This window comes from Leucoraja erinacea, chromosome 19 (assembly GCF_028641065.1).
Source record: "Leucoraja erinacea ecotype New England chromosome 19, Leri_hhj_1, whole genome shotgun sequence".
Taxonomy (NCBI): domain Eukaryota; kingdom Metazoa; phylum Chordata; class Chondrichthyes; order Rajiformes; family Rajidae; genus Leucoraja; species Leucoraja erinaceus.
The window spans coordinates 125,521-151,384 of NC_073395.1; the positions used below are offsets into that span (position 1 = coordinate 125,521).

At 45.0% G+C, this 25,864-nt stretch overlaps 1 protein-coding gene across 2 annotated transcripts in view; it reads left to right on the forward strand.

Moving 5' to 3' along the window:
- Window positions 1-209: 209 nt before the first annotated feature.
- tmem168b (transmembrane protein 168b) overlaps window positions 210-25,864 on the forward strand; it is a 28,480-nt gene continuing 2,825 nt past the window's right edge. Inside the window, exons 1-5 of one of the 2 annotated variants that reach the window (XM_055649988.1) lie at window positions 257-396; window positions 908-968; window positions 3,772-5,012; window positions 7,470-7,612; window positions 13,681-13,955. In XM_055649988.1, coding sequence (XP_055505963.1) covers window positions 3,876-5,012; window positions 7,470-7,612; window positions 13,681-13,955 — 1,555 coding nt within the window. In that variant the 5' untranslated portion in view covers window positions 257-396; window positions 908-968; window positions 3,772-3,875. Of the gene's footprint in view, window positions 397-907; window positions 969-3,771; window positions 5,013-7,469; window positions 7,613-13,680; window positions 13,956-25,864 lie in introns of both variants that reach the window. The other variant, XM_055649987.1, reaches the window with a different exon arrangement.

Consider the following 25,864-nt stretch of genomic DNA (forward strand, 5'->3'; position numbering starts at 1 on the left):
GACTAGTGTGCACCCCGGAAATGGTCACCGCGGGATCGCGCCTGGTCATCACGGGAGCGCGCACACGAGGGATCGCGCCTGATCACCGCGAGAGCGCGCCTGGACACCGCGAGAGCGCGCCTGGACACCGCGAGAGCGCGCCTGGACACCGCGAGAGCGCGCCTGGTCATCACGGGAGCGCGCCTGGACACCGCGAGAGCGCGCCTGGTCATCACGGGAGCGCGCCTGGACACCGCGAGAGCGCGCCTGGACACCGCGAGAGCGCGCCGCGTCCTGTGGCGCCGGGATCCGTCCTCGAGTTGAAGCCGAGCGATGGCGGCGGGCGCCAACTGACGCGTCGCCGTCTCCCGCCTTCTCTCCCCGTATCCGGCGCCCGGATCCCGGCCCGAGCTGCGGGTGAGCGGCGGCGGCCCCGGGACCGACCTGTTGCAGCGGCGGCGCGGCCTTGTGTCTGAGGCGGCGCTCCCTCACCTCACCCCGGCCCGGCCCCGGCGCTCCCTCACCCCGGCCCGGCCCCGGCGCTCCCTCACCCCGGCCCGGCCCCGGCGCTCCCTCACCCCGGCCCGGCCCCGGCGCTCCCTCACCCCGGCCCGGCCCCGGCGCACCCTCACCCCGGCCCGGCCCCGGCGCTCCCTCACCCCGGCCCGGCCCCGGCGCTCCCTCACCCCGGCCCGGCCCCGGCGCTCCCTCACCCCGGCCCGGCCCCGGCGCTCCCTCACCCCGGCCCGGCCCCGGCCCTCCTTCACCCCGGCCCCGGCGCTCCCTCACCCCGGCCCGGCCCCGGCGCTCCCTCACCCCGATATTTGCCCCATTATACCTCCGTCACGTATTTCGATATTTAACTATAAATATAAGCTGTTTTTTTACTGTGAAGTTTGAAATCTAACTCTGCATTTTTCTCAACTAGTGATCATGTAAAGATTATTTATTGATCAGAAAGATGCATGGAGATCCTGCAGATGTCAGATGTAGGTGTTTCTCAGAGGAATATAGTTCTTAAAACATTATATATTGTTTATTTATATGTCTGGAAATATTTATTACTTTATCGAATATTTAGCTTTTAGAATACAGCAGCGTTAAAAAAACACTTGAATATTTAGTTAATGTTTGTGACTGTTTTTTCAAGCCCTGGTATGTGATGCAAGGTATGGCACAGCATATGCTTTGCTGGTTTGGTTGGAGGCGGCATCCCAGCTGGTGCCGGTCCACCACCAACTCCGGCATCCCAGCTGGTGCAGGTCCACCACCGACTCCCAGCTGGTGCAGGTCCACCACCGACTCCCAGCTGGTGCCGGTCCACCACCAACTCTGGCATCCCTGCTGGTGCCGGTCCACCACCAACTCCAGCATCCCTGCTGGTGCCGGTCCACCACCGACTCCGGCATCCCAGCTGGTGCAGGTCCACCACCAACTCTGGCATCCCTGCTGGTGCCGGTCCACCACCAACTCCAGCATCCCAGCTGGTGCAGGTCCACCACCGACTCCCAGCTGGTGCAGGTCCACCACCGACTCCCAGCTGGTGCAGGTCCACCACCAACCACCAACTCCAGCATCCCTGCTGGTGCCGGTCCACCACCGACTCCGGCATCCCTGCTGGTGCAGGTCCACCGACCCCGGCATCCCAGCTGGTGCAGGTCCACCACCAACTCCAGCATCCCAGCTGGTGCCGGTCCACCACCGACTCCGGCATCCCTGCTGGTGCAGGTCCACCGACCCCGGCATCCCTGCTGGTGCAGGTCCACCACCAACTCCGGTAACTGATGGTCTGACGCGAGTTCGGTATCTCGATAAACGTAAGGAATCATGGGATTTGTCAAAGGTCATTCGGGATTTTTTTTTAAAGTGAACGCAGCGTTGTATAAACTGCATAAATTGTTAACTATTCTGCCAAGGAATTAATCTAGAATGCTGTTCACACACTACTTACACAGTCCCAGTTCTATTTCAGTTCATTAATCTGCAATTATGAGATATTCAAAAAATAAAATAATTTATTATTTTCATTTAATCCTTAATGTGTTTGCTACTGGAATAAGAAAATATTACTTGTGTTTCAAACATTTTCTTACCTTTTTTTATAATTTATGTGTAAAAATATATTTAATTTGAGGTCGTTATTAAACTGTTCCGACTGCGGCATCGCCAGCTCTCTCCCAGATCCCCCACCCCAACTGTTGACAAAGTCTGTCTGAGAAAATACTCCCTCTCATATTATGGGTTGGCAACGCGTTTGCCCACTCGCTGGGGCGGGCAGCACCTCCTTCAAAGAGAACGAGAACAGGTCCTGTCAGCTGGGGAGCTGCGACCCACTCCTGAGTGAAGCCACTAGTTTGGCTGCGGTTCAAATGGCTGCAAATTCTCATGATTATCACCGCCTGGTCACCCAGACCCGGCTCCCAACTGTGTGCCCTGACAGACTGGAACCAACCCCAGAGGCTAAAGAGATAACATCTTTATTTAAACCAACCCACCTTGAAAGTTTAACCAGCATGTTCGAATCCAATCTGACAATCTGAACTTCCCAACCTACTGCACCCTGTTTCCCTCAATCCAGGAAGGTTGTTTAGATAGGAATGTAAGGACTGTCTCAAATTGGTTGACCACACAACTTGTAATTCGTGTAAATCAATATTTAATTTGAATACCTGTACCTCGGGCTAATGCCAGGGATTTGATAATTGACACGTTCGTTACAGGCATTCTTGTGTTTTCAAGGCTGGTGCTGTACATAGTTGATGGATACATTATTTATAAATCTCATTGAAATGAAATAAGAGCTAAATCTAACTCATGAAAACAATAAAATAAGAAAAATAACAATAAAGAGTACAATAAACAAACTGACAAATAATGCTGCTTATGACAGACCAGATAGCGGTGAATAATTTTAAGATATATTATGTGCACAGTATTGAATTTCCTGTTATATATATATATTGTAAATAACGGGTCCCAGCACCGAGCCTTGCGGTACCCCATTAGTCACTGCCTGTCACTCTGAAAAGGATTTGTTAATCCCTACTCTTTGCTTCCTATCTGCCAGCCAGTTCTCTATCCATGTCAATACCTTACCCCCAATACCATGTGCTCTAATTTTGGACACTAATCTCTTGTGTGGGACCTTGTCGAAGGCACTCATTACACAATAACCAGTCTAGGATGGCCTGTCCTCCAGTCAGTTCTTATACATATTGGTTTAAAAAAACCATCCCATATACATTCCAGGAAATCCTCCTCCTCAGTGCTGCTCCCAATTTGGTTGGCCCAATCTATATGTAGATTAAAGTTACCCATGATAACTGCTAGTACATCATCTTTAAATTAATTCGTATTTAGTAATTTCTTGGGTTCTTGAGAAGTGAAACATTACATCCAATTTACAAATTTAGTCAGTTTGGAATATCATCACTTTAGCCTCCAAATATTTCATTGGTGCAATATGACTTTCTAACTAGTCTGCAAAAAATAATTGGAAGCAAATTAGAAGGGCATGGGTACTCTTGAATGCCCCATATCCAACAGCCTAACAATTGCCTAACAATTATTTCATCTGATCTAACCCTAAAGAAATTAATTGCATGGGTGTCAGCTACTGACGGTGTTTTAATAATTTCTGTACTGGCACATGATAATGAGATTACAAGAAAACAAATTAACGTTTAGTTGCCATTTATCGTAATGCTTGTGTTTCTGTTTTGTTTTTACATTGCATTCTGTTTTATTATCCTGTTGGCAATTACATTCAATGGAATTACTCTTTTTACATAGGATTTTCCACGTGCAAGTCTGGTTCTTTGAAGACAAATGGTACCCTAGGAGATCATTGTAATCTGCATTCTGGAGATCAGAGAGAGCCTTTGGAATCGTATCACATGTGTAAATCACTGCGTTATTGTGTGAGCCACTGTCTTTATGCAGTAATGATTAAAGTGCAGGAACTTAAGAGAGAAACAAATATGCATTCCTCAATTCGATATCTTGGCTACCTGGCAAATATGAACTTGCTGGTGGCCATTTGTCTGGGCCTCTATGTTCGATGGGAGAAAACAGAAAATATATTATTACTGGTTATTTTCATCCTTGGACTTTTTGTGCTTGGCATTGCTAGCATATTATACTATTACTTCTCCATGAAAACAGCAAGTTTGAGCCTGTCACATCTCTGGTTTGGATTTTTGCTTGGCCTTCTCTCTTTTATCGATGATTCTAAATTGAACACTGATGTGAAAGAAGAAGCCACCAAATACTTATTATTGGCCAGCATTTTGATCAGAACGTTATGGTCGCTAGTTGAACGAATCTGTGGATGTGTTCGACACCAACCTGACCTGTTAACATCAGCAGAGTTTCTGGAGCTGGTTGGGTTTGCCATAGCCAGTACAGCCATGTTGATGCCCAATTGTTTGAGTGTTGTCTTGCTTGTTTTTGCATTGTCCATGTTAATTGTTGATCTGCGAATGAAATCTATTTTGGCTGTTCTAAACTTGATAGCTTTTGCATTGATTACATCCCTGTTGTTTTTTCCATCTTTGAAAATTAGCACTAACCCATTTGCCTTGGCTTGTTATTTCAGTCGTCTGATTTGTGTCCCACTGCTTGATCTTTACTTCAGTGGCCTATCTGTTACTGAACGGTGGAAGCCTTATCTGTATGGAAGGACTCTTTGCAGAAGAATTTCTATACTTCCTGTGGCATCCACTGAGCTAATATTCTTTGTTCTTGCTGCATTTAAACTGAATAATTTAGACCACTGGTATTTTCTGATACCAGGATTTTCTATTTTTGGAATCTTTTGGTTGATATGTCATGTAATTTTCCTCATAACATTCTGGGGTTTTCACACCAAACTCAACGATTGTCAAAAAATCTATTACACTCACCGAATAGATAATAAGAGTCTGGACTGTGTTATGGCATCTAAAGGAATGCGTCACTTTTGCTTGATTTCTGAGCGGTTAGTCTTTTTCAGCTTGTTATCCACAGCGGCTCTTGGTGGAGTCTCATGGCAGGTATGTTGCATAATAATTTCTTTAAAAATTGCCATTAGTCCGTATGTGCACATTGTTGCACTGCCTAATTTAACAAAATGCATAGAGCATCACATGTTTCAGTTGTCTCCATTTCCCTTGATATGTGTGCTCACATTGTATCTTTATTAGTTTATAACTGCTTTAAAAAATATATTACTGTTAAAATAAGAATCTGCTTCCAATAAATCGACAGAGGACAGCGCCTGTGTCTTTAATTGGCATTGTTTTCTTTCTCTCTAGTACTTATTTTACCATGAAGCACATGAACAGTTTTTATAAAAATTTTAAAAACAAGAAGTTTAATTCCGTTAATAATTAAAACTAATTAAATTGTTCTATTTTGTGATTTGTATTTTCAACAAATAACAAAAGTCACAGAAAGTTTTTTTTATTGTGAGAGTTTATTCACCTGTAATTTGTATAAAAATTGTTTAAATCAGTTGAATTAAGATATAGAAGTGTTCATAATTGGTCTAAAAATAAACCCAACCTTGAGAATCAAGTATATAACGGAGAAGTTGTTAAAATAATCAGGATGAATTAGGCAACCACTGAAATAACTTTTCAAGTGTCAATAAAGTTACAGACTCCAGGTTAATACTTTTATCCTTTGTGTAAACTGCTGTAGTTTAGTACCTCCAGCAACTTTCCCTATCCTCTACGCCAGCTAATCGTCTTTATTAATCTCTGGGGAGCCTTTCATGGCTTTTCAACCACAAAGTGAATACATCTGATAGCCACTCTTAACTCTGAACCTGAATTGTATTATACCAGCTCTGCTTAAACAGGAAAGGTTTGTTGTTACTAAGCCACTGCCATGCCAATTATGCGATTATTAATTCTTCTGACGCAAGAACCTTTGTGTTAAATTTATGACAACACAATTATTTTTATTCTCACAGATCAATACAATTACTTCAGAAGCACAATTTTCCACGATCAGTTATTTAACAATTAATTCTAATGTTGCTTCTCAAGATTTTGATGTTGTCTGGGAAGAACTCAGCCTGATTTTATTTTTATTACTTAAAGTGCTACATTTGAGAATAAGCAACAATAATACACATTTTAATTGAATTATTTCTTCTAAACAAGGTTTGCAAGGGCCATGCACAATAAACTAAAAAAGAAAAAAATATTCTTTACATACTAATAGACAATAGGTGCAGGAGTAGGCCATTTGGCCCTTCGAGCCAGCACCGCCATTCAATGTGATCATGGCTGATCACCCCCAAACAGTACCCCGTTCCTGCCTTCTCCCCATATCCCCTGATTCCGCTATTTTTAAGAGCCCTATCTAGTTCTCTCTTGAAAGCATCCAGAGAACCCGCCTCCACTGCCCTCTGAAGCAGAGAAGTCTACACACTCACCAATCTCTGTGAGAAAAAATGTTTCCTCGTCTCCGTTTTAAATGGCTTGCTCCTTATTCTTAAACTGTGGCCCCTGGTTCTGGACTCCCCCAACATCGGGAACATGTTTCCTGCCTCTAGCTTGTCCAAACCCGTAACAATCTTATATGTTCTAATTGCAATCACTTGAAACTTACAGGAATCGCATTGTTCATGTAGATTGTTTCAGTAAGGCAGCAATACTGTTTCCATAAATTAACAATGAAAAAATGTTTAAATGCAAAAAAAGTAAATTATACCATGGTTAAATAAGTTTCATGTTCTACAGAGTTAATGTCAACATGATAACCTCATTACTACTGAATGATGAAGGGTCTCGACCTGAAACGTCACCCATTCTTTCTCTCCAGAGATGCTGCCTGTCCCGCTGTGTTACTCCGGCATTTTGTTGCTACCTTCGATTTAAACCAGCATCTGCAGTTCTTTCCTACACTACTGAATACATATATATTCTGCTTTGATTTAGAGGAGAACACTTCAAAATTGTAAACAATAAAAATGTATCTTTTATGTAATAATTGTCTACTAGTTGACTATTTCCACAGTGGCAGCTTGATTGTAAAAACAGTTAAGTTGCCTGCAACAATGTGAATACAGATACAACTAACCAGATCCCACTTTCTAATTAAGGTTGAAGACTCACCAAGGACATCATAATCAGATGTTCTTTATTTAGTTGACCTATGGTAATGTGATGTAGAGTTTTCCTATAATCAAATGAACATTTGAGGGGTAGTACAAGATGCTTATGCAACTCTTCAGTGTCATGTTGCTGCTGACGAACAATTAATTCATTGGCATTGATGAAATCACACTTTGACATAATATCTAATGAATCATGAAACGATTCATTAATGTTATGCTTAAGAAAGAACTGCAGATGCTGGAAAAATTGAAGGTAGACAAAAATGCTGGAGAAACTCAGCGGGTGAGGCAGCATCTATGGATATATAATGTTATGCTGTACTTTATAGAAATTATCTGTAAATGATGCTAATTAAATGTTTTGTCTTCCTATTTATTGCAGCCAACAAATGGAATGTTCATGAGTGTTTTCCTCATTGTTTTGCCATTGGAATCTTTAGCTCATGGACTTTTCCATGAGTTGGGTAGTTGGTTAGGAGGAACATGTATTGGATATGCCATTGTAATTCCTACAAATTACTGCAGGTATTGTTCCACATTATAAATTATAAAGAATATAGTCACTATACCTTGCTTGTATGTGAAATTGATCAAATGCTACTTGTAATTTTGTAAACATTTTTGCCATTCTCGTTTTTTATATTTTATTTAAACAGTGCTATTATTTTGTTCACATTATTCATAAATGGAATACAATACAATACAATACCCTCTATTGTCATTTGAGCCTCAGTGAGGCTCAAACAAAATTCTGTTTCCACAGCCATACAAACAAAGCCAATTCCTAGACATACACACAATTTAATTCACACAAACATCCATCACAGTGGACCCACTGTGATGGAAGGCAAAGTCTTTTCTCTCCCCTGTTCTCCATGTATCTCCCGATGTCGAAGCCCCATGCGGGCGATGATAAGTCCCACGGCCATTTTAGGCCATGCCGGGCGATTTACGGCCCCGCTCCCGGTCTAAAAGTCTCGAAGTTGGAGCCCCCGGCGGGTGCTGGAATGTCCCACGGCCGTGAAGCCGCGACGGGTGATGTACGACCCCGCTCCGGGTCGTTCCAACCCCGCGACACGGGCTGGAGAAGTCGCGTTAAATATTTAAATTTGTTGAGCCATCGCTTTATATTTAAATTTGTTGAGCCATTATTTAGGCTGTGCACCAAACAAGTCAGGAGTGTTTTATTGTCATGTGTCCCAGATAGAACAGTGAAATTCTTACTTGTATACACACGCACACGCGCGCACACACACACACACACACACACACATATTATATATATATACATACATATATTCAAGAAACAAACAATAGTAGTGCAATAATAATAATAATAATAGTCTATTGAAATTCAGAGCTTATTTGAGGTTGTCGTGTTTAATACCCTGATAGCTGTAGGGAAGAAGCTGTTACTGAACCTAGACGTTACAGTTTTCAGGCTCCTGTACCTTCTTCCCGATGGCAGGGGTGAAATGAGTGTGGCCAGGATGGTGTGGGTCTGATGATGCTGGCTGCCTTTTTGAGGCAGCGACTCCGATAAATCCCTTCGATGGTGGGGAGGTCAGAGCCAATGATGGACTGGGCAGTGACCACAACTTTCTGCAGTTTTCGCAATTTGCCAAAAGGAATATTCTTGGCTACTGCTTTGGAAATGGGGTTCAGTATTGATGTGGATAGAGAACTGGCTGGCAAACAGGAAGCAAAGAGTAGGAGTAAACGGGTCCTTTTCACAATGGCAGGCAGTGACTAGTGGGGTACCGCAAGGCTCAGTGCTGGGACCCCAGCTATTTACAATATATATTAATGATTTGGACGAGGGAATTAAATGCAACATCTCCATGTTTGCGGATGACACGAAGCTGGGGGGGCAGTGTTAGCTGTGAGGAGGATGGTAGGAGGCAGCAAGGTGACTTGGATAGGCTGGGTGAGTGGGCAAATGCATGGCAGATGCAGTATAATGCGGATAAATGTGAGGTTATCCACTTTGGTGGCAAAACAGGAAATTAGACTATTATCTGAATGGTGGCCGATTAGGAAAAGTGGAGATGCAACAAGACCTGGGTGTCATGGTACACCAGTCATTGAAAGTAGGCATGCAGGTGCAGCAGGCATTGAAGAAAGCGAATGGTATGTTAGCATTCATAGCAAAAGGATTTGAGTAGGGAGGTTCTACTGCAGTTGTACAGGGTCTTGGTGAGACCACACCTGGAGTATTGCGTACAGTTTTGGTCTCCAAATCTGAGGAACCACATTCTTGCCATAGAGGAAGTACAGAGAAGGTTCACCAGACTGATTCCTGGGATGTCAGGACTTTCATATGAAGAAAGACTGGATAGGGGGGATATTATAGAAACTTACAAAATTCTTACGGGGTTGGACAGGCTAGATGCAGGAAGATTGTTCCCGATGTTGGGGAAGTCCAGGACAAGGGGTCACAGTTTAAGGATAAAGGGGAAATCTTTTAGGACCAAGATGAGAAAAACATTTTTCACACAGAGAGTGGTGAATCTCTGGAATTCTCGGCCACAGAAGGTTGTTGAGGCCAGTTCATTGGCTATATTTAAGAGGGAGTTAGATGTGGCCGTTGTGGCTAAAGGGATCAGGGGTATGATCATATTGAATGGCGGTGCAGGCTCGAATGGCCGACTCCTGCATCTATTTTCTATGTGTCATGCTTTGTCATGTGTGTTAGTGACAATATATAACAAGGTTGGTATAAACTGCTAAGCTAAATTAATTTTCTATAATCTCTTCTATAAATACAGTTTTGATTGTTCTTCTGAAATGTGCTTTTAAAAAATGATTTCAATACTGACATGGCATTGTGTTGTATTTTAGATTCCCTGCAGTGAATCAAACATCTCAGTGACATATGAAACAAAACAAATGTGTATCTGTAAGAAAATCAGTTCTAATGTGAAAAACAAATTTGTACTTTGAGATATACTTTTTTTTTTAAAGTAGCCTATTGGCATGAATGGTATGAGGCAGGAAAGAAAGTATGTACATCAATTATTTTTTGTTTCCGTAACTTGATGTGATTAGCCTGGAGAGAAATGTGTACTTACTACTGTGACAATCTGCAGGAAATACTGGGTTTCAGCACAATTAGGGCAATTTGCCAAAAGGAACATTCTCATTTTTATATATATACTAGACCAAGTGCAGACCCATTGGGTCTGTTCCCCCAACGCGCATTTGCGGGGGAGGGGGGGTGGGGCGGCATGCGGCGCCACACACACTAACCACCCCCACACACACACACAAGGGACGCGAGAGAGGAGAGAGAAGGGGGGAGAGAGAGGGGGGAGAGAGAGAATGGGGATAGAGTGAGAGAGTGAGTGCGCTGCGAAATGCGGAGACAGAAGTGGCTTTTGACTCTCTGGAAACCCACAGCTGGAATGAGCGCACAGGGGGTGGGAGGGGCGGGGCTTCACGAGCTGCACCGACAGCGAGGAGAACCTCGTTCAGCGCGTGAGCGATCTGCAGAACAAAGATCCTATAGCTGAGCGCAGCTCTAGGATCTTTGCTGCAGAACATTCTCGTTCTTTCAAATTCACGTGACTTTATTGTCATGTGTCCCTGATAGGACAATGAAATTCTTGCTTTGCTTCAGCACACAGAACATTGTAGGCATTTACTACAAAACAGAACAGTGTGTCCATATACCATCATATAAATATATACACACATGAATAAATAAACTGATAAAGTGCAAATAACAGATAATGGGTTATTAATAATCAGGTTTGTCCGAGCCAGGTTTAATAGCCCGATGGCTGTGGGGAAGTAGCTATTCCTGAACCTGGTTGTTGCAGTCTTCAGTACCTTCTACCTGAAGGTAGCAGGGAGATGAGTGTGTGGCCAGGATGGTGTGGGTCTTTGATGATACTGCCAGCCTTTTTGAGGCAGCGACTGCGATAAATCCCCTTGATGGAAGGAAGGTCAGAGCCGATGATTGACTGGGCAGTGTTTACTACTTTTTGTAGTCTTTTCCTCTCCAGGGCGCTCAAGTTGCCGAACCAAGCCACAATGCAACCGGTCAGCATGCTCTCTACTGTGCACCTGTAGAGTTAGAGAGAGTCCTCCTTGACAAACCGACTTTCCGTAATCTTCTCAGGAAACAGAGGCGCTGATGAGCTTTCTTGATAATTGCATTCGTGTTCTCGGACCAGGAAAGATCTTCAGAGATGTGCATGCCCAGGAATTTGAAGCTCTTGACCCTTTCAACCATCGACACGTTGATATAAACGGGGCTGTGGGTCCCCCTCCTACTCCTTCCAAAGTCCACAATCAGTTTCTTGGTTTTGTTGGTGTTGAGGGCCAGGTTATTGCGCTGGCACCATATGGACAGTTGCTCGATCTCGCTTCTATACTCTGACTCATCCCCATCAGTGATACGTCCCACAACAGTGGTTTCGTCAGCGAACTTGATGATGGAGTTCGCACTGTGACTGGCTACGCAGTCATGAGTATAGAGTGAGTACAGCAGGGGGCTGAGCAGGCAGCCTTGAGGTGTTCCCGTGCTGATTGTTATCGAGGCTGACACATTTCCACCAATACGGACAGACTGGTCTGTGAATGAGGAAGTCGAGGATTCAATTGCAGAGGGATGCGCAGCGACCCAGTTCTGCGATTTTGGTAACCAGCTTGGAGGGGATGATTGTGTTAAATGCCGAGCTGTAATCGATGAATAACAGCCTGACATATGAGTTTTTGTTGTCCAAGTGGTCCAGGGTGGAGTAGAGGGCCAGCGAGATCGCATCCACCGTTGATCTGTTGTGGCGGTAAGCGAACTGCAGTGGGTCCAGGTTTTTGTCGAGGTAGGAGTTGATTTGCCCCATGATCAACCTCTCAAAGCACTTCATCACTACTGGCGATAGTGCCACTGATCGATAGTTATTGAGGCACGTCACCTTACTCTTCTTGGGCACGTGTATAATTGATGCCCTTTTAAAGCAGGTGGGGACCTCAGACCTCAGAAGTGAGAGGTTGAAAAAGTCCGTAAAAATTCCAGCCAGTTGGTCCACACAGGTTTTTAGAACACGACCGGGTATACCATCAGGACCAGGCGCTTTTCGGTGATTCACCCCTCTGAAAGATTTCCTGACGTCGGCCTCTGTGACTGAGACTGAAATGCCATCACAGCGAATGGGGGCTCGGGAAGGCACATCAGTATTCTCCTTATCAAAGCCTGTGTAAAACGCATTGAGCTCGTCAGGGAGTGATGTTTCGCCGACATTCGAGCTGCCTCCTGTTTTCGCCTTGTAGGAGGTGATTGCATTCAGGCCCCGCCACAGCTGCCGAACATCTGTCTCATCCTCCAGTTTGGAGCAGAAGTCCCTTTTGGCCTCTTTGATGGCCTTACCAAGGTCGTATCTGGACTTCTTGTAGGTCACTGTATCATCGGACGTGAATGCCCTGTGTCTGGACTTCAGAAGCGTGCGGATCTCAAAGTTCATCCAAGGTTTCTGATTGGGAAACACTCGGAAGGTTTTTGTAGGGATGCAGTCCTCCACACATTTCTTTAAGAAGTCTGTAACGATTGTGGCGTATTCGTTCAAGTCCATTGCCGAGTCCTTGAACATTGCCCAGTCTACAGACTCCAAACAGTCCTGGAGTTGTTCCTCTGCCCCCCGACCAGCTCTGTACTGTCCTCACCTCTGGGGGTGCGCTCTTCAATTGCTGCCTGTAGACAGGTAGAAGCAGCACAGTGGTATGGTCGGATTTACTGAAGTGAGGGCGAGGGATAGAACGATAGGCATTCTTGATGGTGGTGTAGCAGTACTCGAGAGTGTTAGGTCCTCTGGTGCAGCAGGAGACATGTTGGTGGAAGTTAGGGAGCGATTTCTTTATGTTTGCCTTATTGAAGTCCCCAGCAATGGTGGTAAATGACTCGGGGTAAGACGTCTGGTGTTTGTTGACCACGGCGTGCAGCTCCTCCAGTGACAGTCGGACGTATGCCTGGGGTGGGGTGCAGACTGCGGTCAGGATGATGGAGGTGAATTCCCTTGGGAGGTAGAAGGGACGGCACTTCACTGCCAGATGTTCCAGGTCCGGAGAGCAGGAGTTGAACAGGACTGCCACGTCTGAGCACCACGCAGACCTGGCAGTCTTTTGAAGAACGGGGGGGGGGGGGGGGGGGGGGGGTGGGGTGGTGGTGGTAACGTACATCGTGGAAAACTACGTATGCGCGTTGACAGCAGCTGCATTAATCCACAGTGGCGGGGCCAGGAGGCGGGTGGGCCTGGTTTGGTGGGCAGGTGGGCATTGTAACGTCAGCAGCTGGCAAGCGGTGATTTATTTTTTTTAAGTGAGTTTTGTGAACAATTTTATTCAAAATCTGGGGAAATAATTGAGCAAATTTAGAGGGGAGTGCATTTCTGAAATCATAAGTTAAATCCCTACCGAAATATGTAAAAATCTCCGCATTTTTGCGTCTGGTTTTCGAGGAAATTCGTTTCAAAGGCAAAATCTCACACACACACACACACAGTTTTTGAAGTATATAGATATATGATATGATGATAGATAGATATAAAGGCACACACTAGAATGGCTAATGATTTTTTTTTTTTGCCTTGTTGCAGCGCCAGTGGTCAGCCTACACTCCTCCCTCCTGAGCATGTGCAGGAGTTGAATTTACGGTCCACGGCCATGTTAAGTTCTGTCCAACGATTTTTTGCCTATCACATGATCGAGACTTACGGCTGTGACTATTCCACCAGTGGCTTTTCTTTCGATACTCTGCAATCCAAAGTAAAGGCATTTCTTGATCTGCGCACACATGATGGACCCAGACATGACACCTACATACTTTATTATAGTGGCCATACTCACAGCTCTGGAGAATGGGCATTATCAGGTATTTATACTGTGGACTAGTATAGTTAACAGTAAGTATTCCTCAAGGACAAAATAGTATGTTTAATTTGTGAATTCTGAGAGTATATCTCATTTTTTTCACGTGAGTGTTTGGGTGTCTTAATCATCATAATTAGCACTTCAAACTGAAAAGCTTTCATGAAAAAATTAAATTAAGGCTTAAATTATTTGATGTAAAGTATTGGGTTGCCTTATATTATGCCGTTTTCAAATATTAGGATGAATGATAGCAATGCTGTAAAACAGCTTGAACACTTCATTCAGCACAGCACGTGGTATTTCAATGAACATTGTTTTACACTTGGTCACTCAAGTGATGTTTGTAAATTCAAAATGGTCTCACGATGTGAACTCTTATTCACAGGAAATATTTTGATACGGCATAATTAGATGAGACAGTCATCTTATTTCCGTGCAATGGAGTTCAATCTTATAATGAATTTCTCTAACAAGCTGTGTCCTTATGTTCAAGAATTATAACCTTCAAATCCGCTCCTTCGTTTGTTTCTTTAAGTGTTATCTGGCAATGTGGTTTGAGACACGGAGTACAGTGCATTCAGAAAGTATTCTGGCATGTAGCAAAAGTAATGCTGTAGTTGTTATGGGAGATTTCAACAAGCAGGTAGACTGGGAAAATCAGGTTGGTACTGGACCCCAAGAAAGGGATTTTGTAGATCGCCTTTGTGATGGATTCTTTGAACAGCTTGTATTGGAGCCTACCAGGGAGAAGGCAATTCTGGATTTAGTGTTATGTAATGAACCGGATTTGATAAAGGACCTCGATGTTAATGAGCCATAAGGAGGCAGTGACCATAACATGGACAGGTTTAATCTACAATTGGATGGGAGAAGAGTAGATCTGAGGTGTCAGTGCTGCAGTTGAATAAAGGGGACTATGGGGCCATGAGGGAGGAGCTGGCCAAAGTTGACTGAAAAGATACACTAGCAGGGATGACAGTGGAACAAAAATGGCAGGTGTTTCTAGGAATAATACAGAAGGTGCAGGATCAGTTCATTCCTAGGAGGAAGAAAGATTCCAAGGGGAGAAAGGGACGACCATGGCTGAAGAGGGACGTCAGGGACAGTATAAAAATTAAAGCGAAGAAGTACAACGTAGCAAAGATGAGCGGGAAGCAAGAGGATTGGGTAATGTTTAAAGAACAACAGAAGATAACCAAAAAGACAATACGGGGAGAAAAGATGAGGTACGGAGGTAAGCTAGGCAAGAATATAAAGCAGGATAATAAAAGCTTCTTTAGGTATGTGAAGAGAAATTAGTTAAGACCAAAGTTGGACCCTTGAAGACCGAAAAAGGTGAATTTATTATGGAGAACAAGGAAATGGCAGATGAGTTGAACAGGTACTTTGTATCTGTCTTCACTAAGGAGGACACAAACAAACTTCCTGATATAGTAGTGGCCAGAGGATCTGGGGTGACAGAGGAACTGAAGGAAATCCACATGAGGCAGGAAATGGTGTTGGATAGACTGATGGGACTGAAGGCCGATAAATCCCGAGGGCCTGCATTCCAGGGTACTTAAGGAGGTGGCTCTAGAAAATGTGGATGCATTGGTGATAATTTTCCAATGTTCTATAGACTCAGGATCAGTTCCTGTGGATTGGAGGGTAGCTAATGTTATCCCACTTTTTAAGAAAGGTGGGAGAGAGAAAACGGGGAATTATAGACCAGTTAGCCTGACATCGGCGGTGGGGAAGATGCTGGAGTCAATTATAAAAGATGAGATAGCCTCACATTTGGATAGCAGTAACAAGATCGGTCCGAGTCAGCATGGATTTACGATGGGGAAATCATGCTTGACTATTCTTCTGGGATTTTTTGAAGATGTAACTAGGAGAATAGACAAGGGAGAGGCAGTGGATTTAGTGTACCTGGACTTTCAGAAAGCATTTGATAAGGATAAGATAGGAGATTAGTGGGCAAAATTAGGGCACATGGCATTGGGGATAGAGTGCTGACATGGATAGAGAAGTGGTTGGCAGACAGGAAACAAAGAGTAGGGATTGACAGGTCCCTTTCAGAATGGCAGGCAGTGACTAGTGGGGTACCGCAAGTCTTGGTGCTGGGAACGCAGCTATTTACAATATACATCAATGAATTGGATGAAGGGATTCAAAGTAACATTAGCAAATTTGCAGATGACACAAAGCTGGGTGGCATTGTGGGTGCAGGAAGTGGCACCAAAGCAGTCGTCGATGTAACGGAGGTAGAGGTCGGAGATGGGGCCCTGGTACGTATGTGTTCGAGAGTGTTAGGTCCTCTGGTGCAGCAGGAGACATGTTGGTGGAAGTTAGGGGGCAACGTACCCGACAAAGAGGCAGGCGTAGCTGGGGCCAATGCGTGTGCCCATAGCTACGCCTTGTATTTGGAGGAAATGGGATGAGTCAAACGTGAAGGTATTGAGGGTAAGAACCAACTCCACTAGGCGGTGGAGAGTGTCAGTGGCTGTGTAGTGTCAGTGGAAAGTAAGCATGCAGGTACAGCAGGCAGTGAAGAAAGCGAATGACATGTTGGCCTTTATAACAAGAGGAATCAAATATAGGTGCAAAGAGGTCCTTCTGCATTTGTACGGCGCCCTTGTGAGACCACACCTGGAGTATTGTGTGCAGTTTTGTTCCCCTAATTTGAGGAAGTACATTCTTGCTATTGAGGGAGTGCAGCATGGGGTTACAAGGTTAATTCCCAGATGACGGGACTGTCATATGCTGAGAAAATGGAGCAGGTGGGCTTGTACACTCTGGAGTTTAGAAGGATGAGAGGAGATCTCATTGAAACATATAAGATTGTTAAGGGCTTGGACACGCTAGAGGCAGGAAACATGTTCCCGATGTTGGGGGAGTCCAGAACCAGGGGCCACAGTTTAAGAATAAGGAGTAAGCCATTTAGAACGGAGACGAGGAAACACTTTTTCTCACAGAGGGTGGTGAGTCTGTGGAATTCTCTGCCTCAGAGGGCGGTGGAGGCAGGTTCTCTGGATGCTTTCAAGAGAGAGCTAGCTAGGGCTCTTAAAAATAGCGGAGTCATGGGATATGGGGAGAAGGCAGGAACGGGGTACTGATTGGGGATGATCAGCCATGATCACATTGAATGGCGGTGCTGGCTCGAAGGGCCGAATGGCCTACTCCTGCACCTATTGTATATTCAGACCCCTTCACTTTTTCCACATTTTCTAACGATACAGCCTTATTTTAAAATTGATTAAATTCATTTTTTTTATCATCAATCTACACACAATACCCCAGAATGAAGAAGCGAAAACAGGTGTTTAGGAATTTTTGCAAAGTAATTAAAAATATCACATTTACATAAGTATTCGGACCCTTTGCTATGACACTCAAAAATGAGGATATGTTCTTCCTGTTTCCATTGATTATCCTTGAGATGTTTCTACACCAGTGATAAATTAAATTGATTGGACATGATTTGTAAAGGCACACTGCTGTTTATATAAGGCCCCACAGTTGACAGTGTATGTCAGAGCAAAAAACAAGCCATGAAGACAAAGGAATTGTCCGCAGACCTCCGAGACAGGATTGTGTCGAGACACAGATCTGGGGAAGGGTATAAAACAATTCCTGCAGCATTGCTGGCCCCGAAGAGCACGGTGGCCTTCATCATTCTTCAATGGAAGAACTTTGGAACCAGCAGGATTCTTCATAGAGCTGGCCACCCAGCCAAACTGAGCAATTGGGGGAGAAGGGCCTTGGTCGGGGAGGTGACCAAGAACCCGATGGTCACTCTGACAGAGTTCCAGAGTTCCTCTGTGGAGATGGGAGAACCCTGAAGGACAACTATATCTGCAGCACTCCACCAATCAAGCCTTTATGATAGAGTGACCAGATGGAAGCCACTCCTCAGTAAAAGACATATGACAGCCCACTTGGAGTTTGCCAAAAGGCACCGAAAGGACTCTCAGACCATGATAAACAAAATTATCTGGTCTGACGAAACCAAGATTGAACTCTTTGGCCAGAATGCCAAACGGCACGTCTGGAGGAAACCAGGCACTGCTCAGCACCTGGCCAATACCATACCTATGGTGAAGCATGCTGGTGGCAGCATCATGTTGTGGGGATGTTTTCAGCGGCAGGAATTGGGAGACTAGTCAGGATTGAAGAAAAGATGAACGGAGCAAAGTACAGAGAGATCCTTGATCAAAACCTGCTCCAGAGTGTTCTTGATCTCAGACTGGGGCGGAGGTTCACCTTCCAACCGGACAACGACCCTAAGCACAGAGCCAAGCCAACGCAGGAGTGGCTTCGTGACAAGTCTGCAAATGTCCTTGAGTGGCCCAGTCAGAGTCTGTACTTCTTGGCCCTGCATGCCTTACTGTTTTTGAAAGGTTCTCGTCAGTCTTTGGTTCTTGGTGCTATTGGCCTTTTGTTGCTTGACTTTAGTTAGTGATAGGACAGAATCCACAGGTTGTATTTAGTTATCAGCTGGTTGCCAGCAACTGTTCTTTAGCTCTCAAGCTTTTTATTTATTTTTAGACTATAGGTGCTGTACAATTATTAGAAGATTGGAATGTAATTAATCATAGAAGATTACAAATTAATGTTTATCGGCCTAAATCGTGGGCACTGTTTTTCTGTTCAGAGATGCTGCTTGATTTTCTGTTTTTATTTCAGATTTACAGTCTGCACTTTTTTTTCAACCCTTTAATCGATTTTGGTGGTGCTTGCAATGGTAGTTTCCAAGTCTGTCCAATATCTTATAGCTAATACCCTCTAATCCAGGGGTGTCAAACTCATTTTAGGTCACGTGCTGGAATGGGCAAAATGCGACTTCATGCGGGCCGGATGACTTGTGCATGCGCGCATGCTCCCACAGCTTTCATTGCCTTCGTTTTATCAACCTGCTCACATGTGTCTCAGTCTCTGCTATATAAATACAAAGTGTTTCTTATGAAGAAGATTGCCTAGCAAGCATTACTTTTATGATTGGTATTAACTTAACAGTCGTAGGCTACAAGAAAGTTGTGATGATAGAGAGAAAAAACAATGCTAATTTGGCCAAGATTGTTTCGGGAGCCAAACGCTTTCCATGAATAAACCATTTGAAATCGAACATTAGCAGACACAAATGTAGACGTAACGAAACAAATTGTAAATGTAGGTTACACAACCGCACCTTATTAGCCTGCTTCCAGCAATCAAACTCAGACAATGAAAACAGTTAGCCTCTAATTTTTATTGAAGTGATCACATTTACAATAATAGAAGAGTCAGAAAATGAATGAATCACAATATTATAACACTCAATATTGTGCTTACATGTTGCAGTACATCGAACAGTGTCACTCATTTTTCACTTGCTGCTTCCAGCCATCTGACATCTCTTGGCTTTAACCAACCTGTCAACATCAGGGACCAGTTTCTGGGCAGTTGTCATTTTCATAATGTCATTTAGTTGTCAGCTGCGAGCGCAGTTTGGATTTGTTATTGGTCACGCCTGCTCACAGAGATATGTTGTCCCGAACAGGCAACGGATTTTTGAGGCAAAGTCTGTCATCTTGGGGTACATTGGTCCCAAGTATTGATAGAATGAGTCCAGACCCACAGTCTCAAAGCCAGTTCTGTGATGATCGTCTGAGCTGTCATTGGGAGACCACATTTGCTAATATGTGGTAAATATGTAACCAAGGAGGTAAATCAAATAAACTCTCAGTGGTCAGATATAACTTCAATAACTTTCTAGTGACAAATGAATAAATGGAGAATTAAGTAATCAAGAATAAAATTGTTTCATAGAAGGATTTTAAATTTCTTATTGACCAAGATAAGTTTGTATCCTTTTTTCCGGATGATGGCGCGTTTCAGGAAGTAATTTTGTTTTCTGCAACAGTGTATTTTAGAAACAACAAGGGCAGGCCATGTTTGTAGAAACAAGGAACTGCAGATGCTGGTTTACACAAAAGGTTGCAAAGTGCTGGAGTATTTCAGCGGGTCTGGCAACATCTCTGAAGAACATGGGTAGGTGGCATTCGAGGTCGGGTCAGACTGAGCAATGTTTGATATTGTAACGGACTGGTTTTAGTTAACAGTTTAATGGTGCATTAATATTTTTTTTGTGGCAATAATAACATGAGTGAGTTCAATACAGTGTTTGAAAGGAAGAAACTCAAATCAGCACAAAGTTTTTAGATTTATATTTCCATGTGATGAAATAGTGAGTGAGAAGTATTAGCTTACTAGAGTTAAATGCCTGCAAGGAATCATTAGCCATCGTTCATACTTGTTCCTTTAAAGTCAGTAACATAAAGTGCCAGGAGAGGATTGTAGCCAAAGATAGGCACAGAGTGCTGGAGTAACTTGTGATGTTTGGTGGACTGTGTGGGATGGGAGGACCTGTTGCTCCTCCCGTGCAGCAGGTGGCGCTGCACAGGACAAAGGGAGATATTTTGTATATGGTTTATCCTGTCAGTAGACAGTGTGTGTGGTTGCAGCCATTTTGAGTTGTCTTGCTGCCAGCATTGAGTAAAGCATTAAAGACTTCTGTTGTAAATTCTCAAGTGTTGTGCAGACCTAGAAAATCAACACGAAAGTGGTGTCAGGAGTAGAATACTTCGGATTGCGTCCAAAGACCCAGATAAGAGCATTTTTTTTAAATTAAAAAAAAAAACAGAACTCAAACTAACATGTCTCGGCAATTCGATCGTTTCAATCTCGAGCGAGAAAGGTGGTCGTCATATTTAATGAGCGCGGAGTTTTATTTTGAAAGTATGGCAATTACGACTGACCAGAGGAAGATGACTCTCTTGTCTTCATCAATGTCTCCAGAAACTTTTGCACTGCTTCAAAATTTACTTACAGAAGAAGTAACTGAAGTTCCATATGCTGAAATCACAACGGCTTTGCAGCTGCATTTCGAAGAAGGTCAAAATTTCCTTGCAGCTTGCCTTGATTTCTACCGGGCGGTGCAACAGGAAGGGCAATCGATCACCAAATTTCTTTCCAAACTTCGCACCAAGGCTGAGGCATGTGATTTTAAAACTCAATACTGTGAAAACTGTGAAGACAATGCGTTGCGGGATAGACTGGTCATGGGCTGCAGGCACGCATTCATACAGCAAGCGATTCTCAAGAAATCGGATGCCTCATTGAAGAATGTGTTGCAGTGTGCTAAGATGGCTGCACTGCTAAGTAAAGAACTGCACAAAATGGCTGGCGAAACAGCGTCGAAGCTCCCTCAGGAGGTGCATACAATTCGTCAGACTCGTCCCGCAACGCCAGAAACCACTTGATCGACTCGGAGCAAATCCGGAGAACGTGGGACAGTTTCAGAAGAGCCGTCCCCCTGTGGGGGGAGGATCAAAACCCTGCTACCGATGCGGCGCGACTGCTCGTCATCACCGTGAGTGTCCGTATATAGCGTCCGTTTGTTATGCCTGTAACCGAAAAGGTCATCTCCAGGCAGTGTGTCAATCCGTAACAAAGCTGAGAAAGGGCAAGAAAGCGCAAAACACAGTCGACCAAATCGTGGAGACCATTTCTATTGAAGTGCTCGGTGTGTCTGCAATCACCGAGAAGCCGAGGATTTTGCTGCGGGTCTCGAATGTCGATATACAGTTCCAGGTGGACACTGGTGTGGCTGTGTCACTAGTGGGTCAGGACATCTGGGAGAGAATCGGATTGCCGAAACTGAAACCAGCCAACATCCGCCTTTTCGGATACGGACGACAGCCCATTCCCACGAAAGCCAAATGCACTGTCGCCGTTTCCTGTAATGGTATGACACAGATGTGGCCGCTGATCGTCATTGATAAAGAAGGTCCATCTCTGTGCGCCATCGACTGGATCCATGCTTTCAAGCTTGACATGAACGCCTTGATCTACGATGGATCAACTATGGCATTGTCATCTACCCCGGATTGCAACATGGTCAGCAAGTACGAGAACAACATGCAGAAGGTTCTTAACCAGTTTCCGGCCGTTTACACACCTGGGCTCGGACATTACACGAAGATGAAGGCACGGCTCATATTCAAAGACGATGCCGTTCTTCAAACCAAGACCAGTTCCGTTCAGTCGGATGAACGCCGTCGACAAGGAACGCTGCCGTCTTGAAGAAATGGGAATTATCACCCATGTGGACCATTCGGAATGGGAAGCACCCATAGTTGTCGTTCAGAAGCCTTGCGGAAAGGTGCGCATCTGTGGCGACTACAAAGTGACTGTAAACCCTCAATTGCACATTGATCAACACCACATAACAAGAGTGGACAAGCTGTTCATCAAGCTGCAAGGAGGACAATACTTCTCGAAATTGGACACGTCCGACGCGTATCTCCAAGTGGAACTGGACGACGAGACAAAAAACCTGCTCGTGATCAACACGCACCAGGGACTGTTCAGATACAACCGATTGTCGTTTGGACCGGCACCGACCATCTTCCAGAAACTGATCGACAATCTGGTTGCCGGGATGCCGTACGTAGCCGCCTACCTGGATGACATAATTGTCACCGGCCGGACAGAGGAGGAACACCTGCAGAACCTAATACAGGTCCTCACGGCACTGAACAACTACGACATGAAGTTGCGCATGGACAACTGCGCATTCTCCCAACCACAGGTCACATATCTTGGACATGTGATCTCAGCAAGTGGTTTGAAGCCATCGGAAGAAAGAGTGGACGCCATTGTGAAATTGCCGACGCCCAAAATTGTGAAGCAGCTTGAAAGCTTCATTGGCAAGGTGAACTACTGTGGCAAGTTCATACCAGCACTTTCGACTTTGTGCGCACCATTGAACAACCTGCGAAAACAGGACGTCGATAGGCACTGATCCAAAGAGTGTGACCATGCATTCACCAGGTTGAAGGAGATCCTCGCCCAGAAGACGCGTTTGGTCCACTATGACCAATCAAAGCCAATCTCGCTGGCTGTCGATGGTCTTAGAAACATAGAAAATAGGTGCAGGTGTAGGCCATTCGGCCCTTCGAGCCTGCACCGCCATTCAATATGATCATGGCTGATCATCCAACTCAGTATCCTGTACCTGCCTTCTCTCCATACTCCCTGATCCCTTTAGCCACAAGGGCCACATCTAACTCCCTCTTAAATATAGCCAATGAACTGGCCTCAACTACCTTCTGTGGCAGAGAGTTCCAGAGATTCACCACTCTCTGTGTGAAAAATGTTTTTCTCATCTCAGTCCTAAAGGATTTCCCCTTTATCCTTAAACTGTGACCCCTTGTTCTGGACTTCCCCAACATCGGGAACAATCTTTCTGCATCTAGCCTGTCCAACCCCTTAAGGATTTTGTAAGTTTCTATGAGATCCCCCCTCAATCTTCTAAATTCTAGAGAGTACAAGCTGAGTCTATCCAGTCTTTCTTCATAAGACAGTCCTGACATCCCAGGAATCAGTCTGGTGAACCATCTCTGCACTCCCTCTATGGCAATAATGTCCTTCCTCAGATTTGGAGACCAAAACTGTACACAATACTCCAGGTGTGGTCTCACCAAGACCCTGTACAACTGCAGTAGAACTTCCCTGCTCCTATACTCAAGTCCTTTTGCTATGAATGCTAACATACCATTCGCTTTCTTCACTGCCTGCTGCACCTGCATGCCTACTTTCAATGACTGGTGTACCATGACACCATGGTCTTGTTGCATCTCCCCTTTTCCTAATCGGCCACCATTTAGATAATAGTCTACTTACCTGTTTTTGCCACCAAAGTGGATAACCTCACATTTATCCATATTATACTGCATCTGCCATGCATTTGCCCACTCACCCAGCTTCGTGTCATCCGCAAACTTGGAGATGTTGCATTCAATTCCCTCGTCCAAATCATTAATATATATTGTAAATAGCTGGGGTCCCAGCACTGAGCATTGCGGTACCCCACTAGTCACTGCCTGCCATTGTGAAAAGGACCCGTTTACTCCTACGCTTTGCTTCCTGTTTGCCAGCCAGTTCTCTATCCACATCAATACTGATCCCCCCAATACCATGTGCTTTAAGTTTGTATACTAATCTCTTATGTGGGACCTTGTCGAAAGCCTGAAAGTCCAGATACACCACATCCACTGGTTCTCCCTTATCCACTCTACTAGTTACATCCTCGAACAATTCTATAAGATTCGTCAGACATGATTTACCTTTCGTAAATCCATGCTGACTTTGTCCAATGATTTCACCACTTCCAAAATGTGCTGCTATCCCATCTTTAATAACTGACTAGCAGCTTCCCCACTACCGATGTTAGACTAACTGGTCTGTAATTCCCCGTTTTCTCTCTCCCTCCCTTTTTAAAAAGTGGGGTTACATTAGCTACCCTCCAATCCTCAGGAACTACTCCAGAATTTAAAGAGTTTTGAAAAATTATCACTAATGCATCCACTATTTCTGGGGCTACTTCCTTAAGTACTCTGGGATGCAGCCTATCCGGCCCTGGGGATTTATCGGCCTTTAATCCATTCAATTTACCTAAGGAGCAGTAATCTCACAAATGGCGCCAAACGGCAAGGAAGAACCAATCGCGTTCGCATCCCAAACGCTGACGACCGCCAAGAAAAACTAGTCAAGTGGAGAAAGAACAGCATACAGATAAAGCAAATACTGATATCACTTGAAAAGAGAACACTGAGGAAAACTGTTAATTCTGAGCCTTTAGGAAGAGTTGTGAAATGCAAAAAAAGCTGTAAATAAAGAGTAAAACGAGGTCCAGCTGGAGACGTTCAAACTGGAAAGGGGGTATGTGATGTACACAGGGTACACTTCTTCCCACCCTGCTTCCTGTAAGGACTCCATCCCCTACTCCCAATTCCTCCGTCTACGCCGCATCTGCTCCACGGATGAGGCGTTCCACACCAGGACATCTGAAATGTCCTCATTATTCAGGGAACGGGGGTTCCCCTCCTCCACCATAAATGAGGCTCGCACCAGGGTCTCATCCATACCCCGCAACACTGCTCTCTCTCCCCATCCCCCCACTCGCAACAAGGGCCGAGTCCCCCTAGTCCTCACCTTTCACCCCACCAGCCGTCACATACAAAAAGTAATCCTCCGTCAGTTTCGCTACCTCCAACGTAACCCCACCACTCGCCACATCTTCCCATCTCCCCCCATATCTGCCTTCCGCAAAGACCGCTCCCTCCATAACTCCCTTGTCAATTCTTCCCTTCCCTCTCGTGCCACCCCCTCCCCGGGCACTTTCCCTTGCAACCGCAAGAGATGCACCACTTGTCCCTTTACCTCCCCCCTCGACTCCGTTCAAGGACCCAAGCAATCGTTCCAGGTACGACAGAGGTTTACCTGCATCTCTTCCAACCTCATCTATTGCGTCCGCTGCTCTAGATGTCAGCAGATCTATATCGGTGAGACCAAGCGGAGGTTGGGCGATCGTTTCGCCGAACACCTCCGCTCGGTCCGCAATAACCAAGCTGACCTCCCGGTGGCTCAGCACTTCAACTCCCCCTCCCACTCTGTCTCCGACCTCTCTGTCCTGGGTCTCCTCCATAGCCACAGCGAGCAGCACCGGAAATTGGAGGAACAGCACCTCATATTCCGTTTGGGGAGTCTGCATCCTGGGGGCATGAACATCGACTTCTCCCAATTTTGTTAGTCCTTGCTGTCTCCTCCCCTTCCCTAGTCCCCCTGCTGTCTCCTCCCATCCCCCAGCCTTCGGGCTCCTCCTCCTTTTTCCTTTCTTGTCCCCGCCCACCCCCGCCCCCGATCAGTCTGAAGAAGGGTTTTGGCCCGAAACGTTGCCTATTTCCTTCGCTCCATAGATGCTGCTGCACCCGCTGAGTTTCTCCAGCTTTTTTGTGTAACCTTCGATTCTCCAGCATCTGCAGTTCCTTCTTAAACAGGGGGTATGTGATGTTTGGTGGACTGTGTGGGATAGGAGGACCCGTT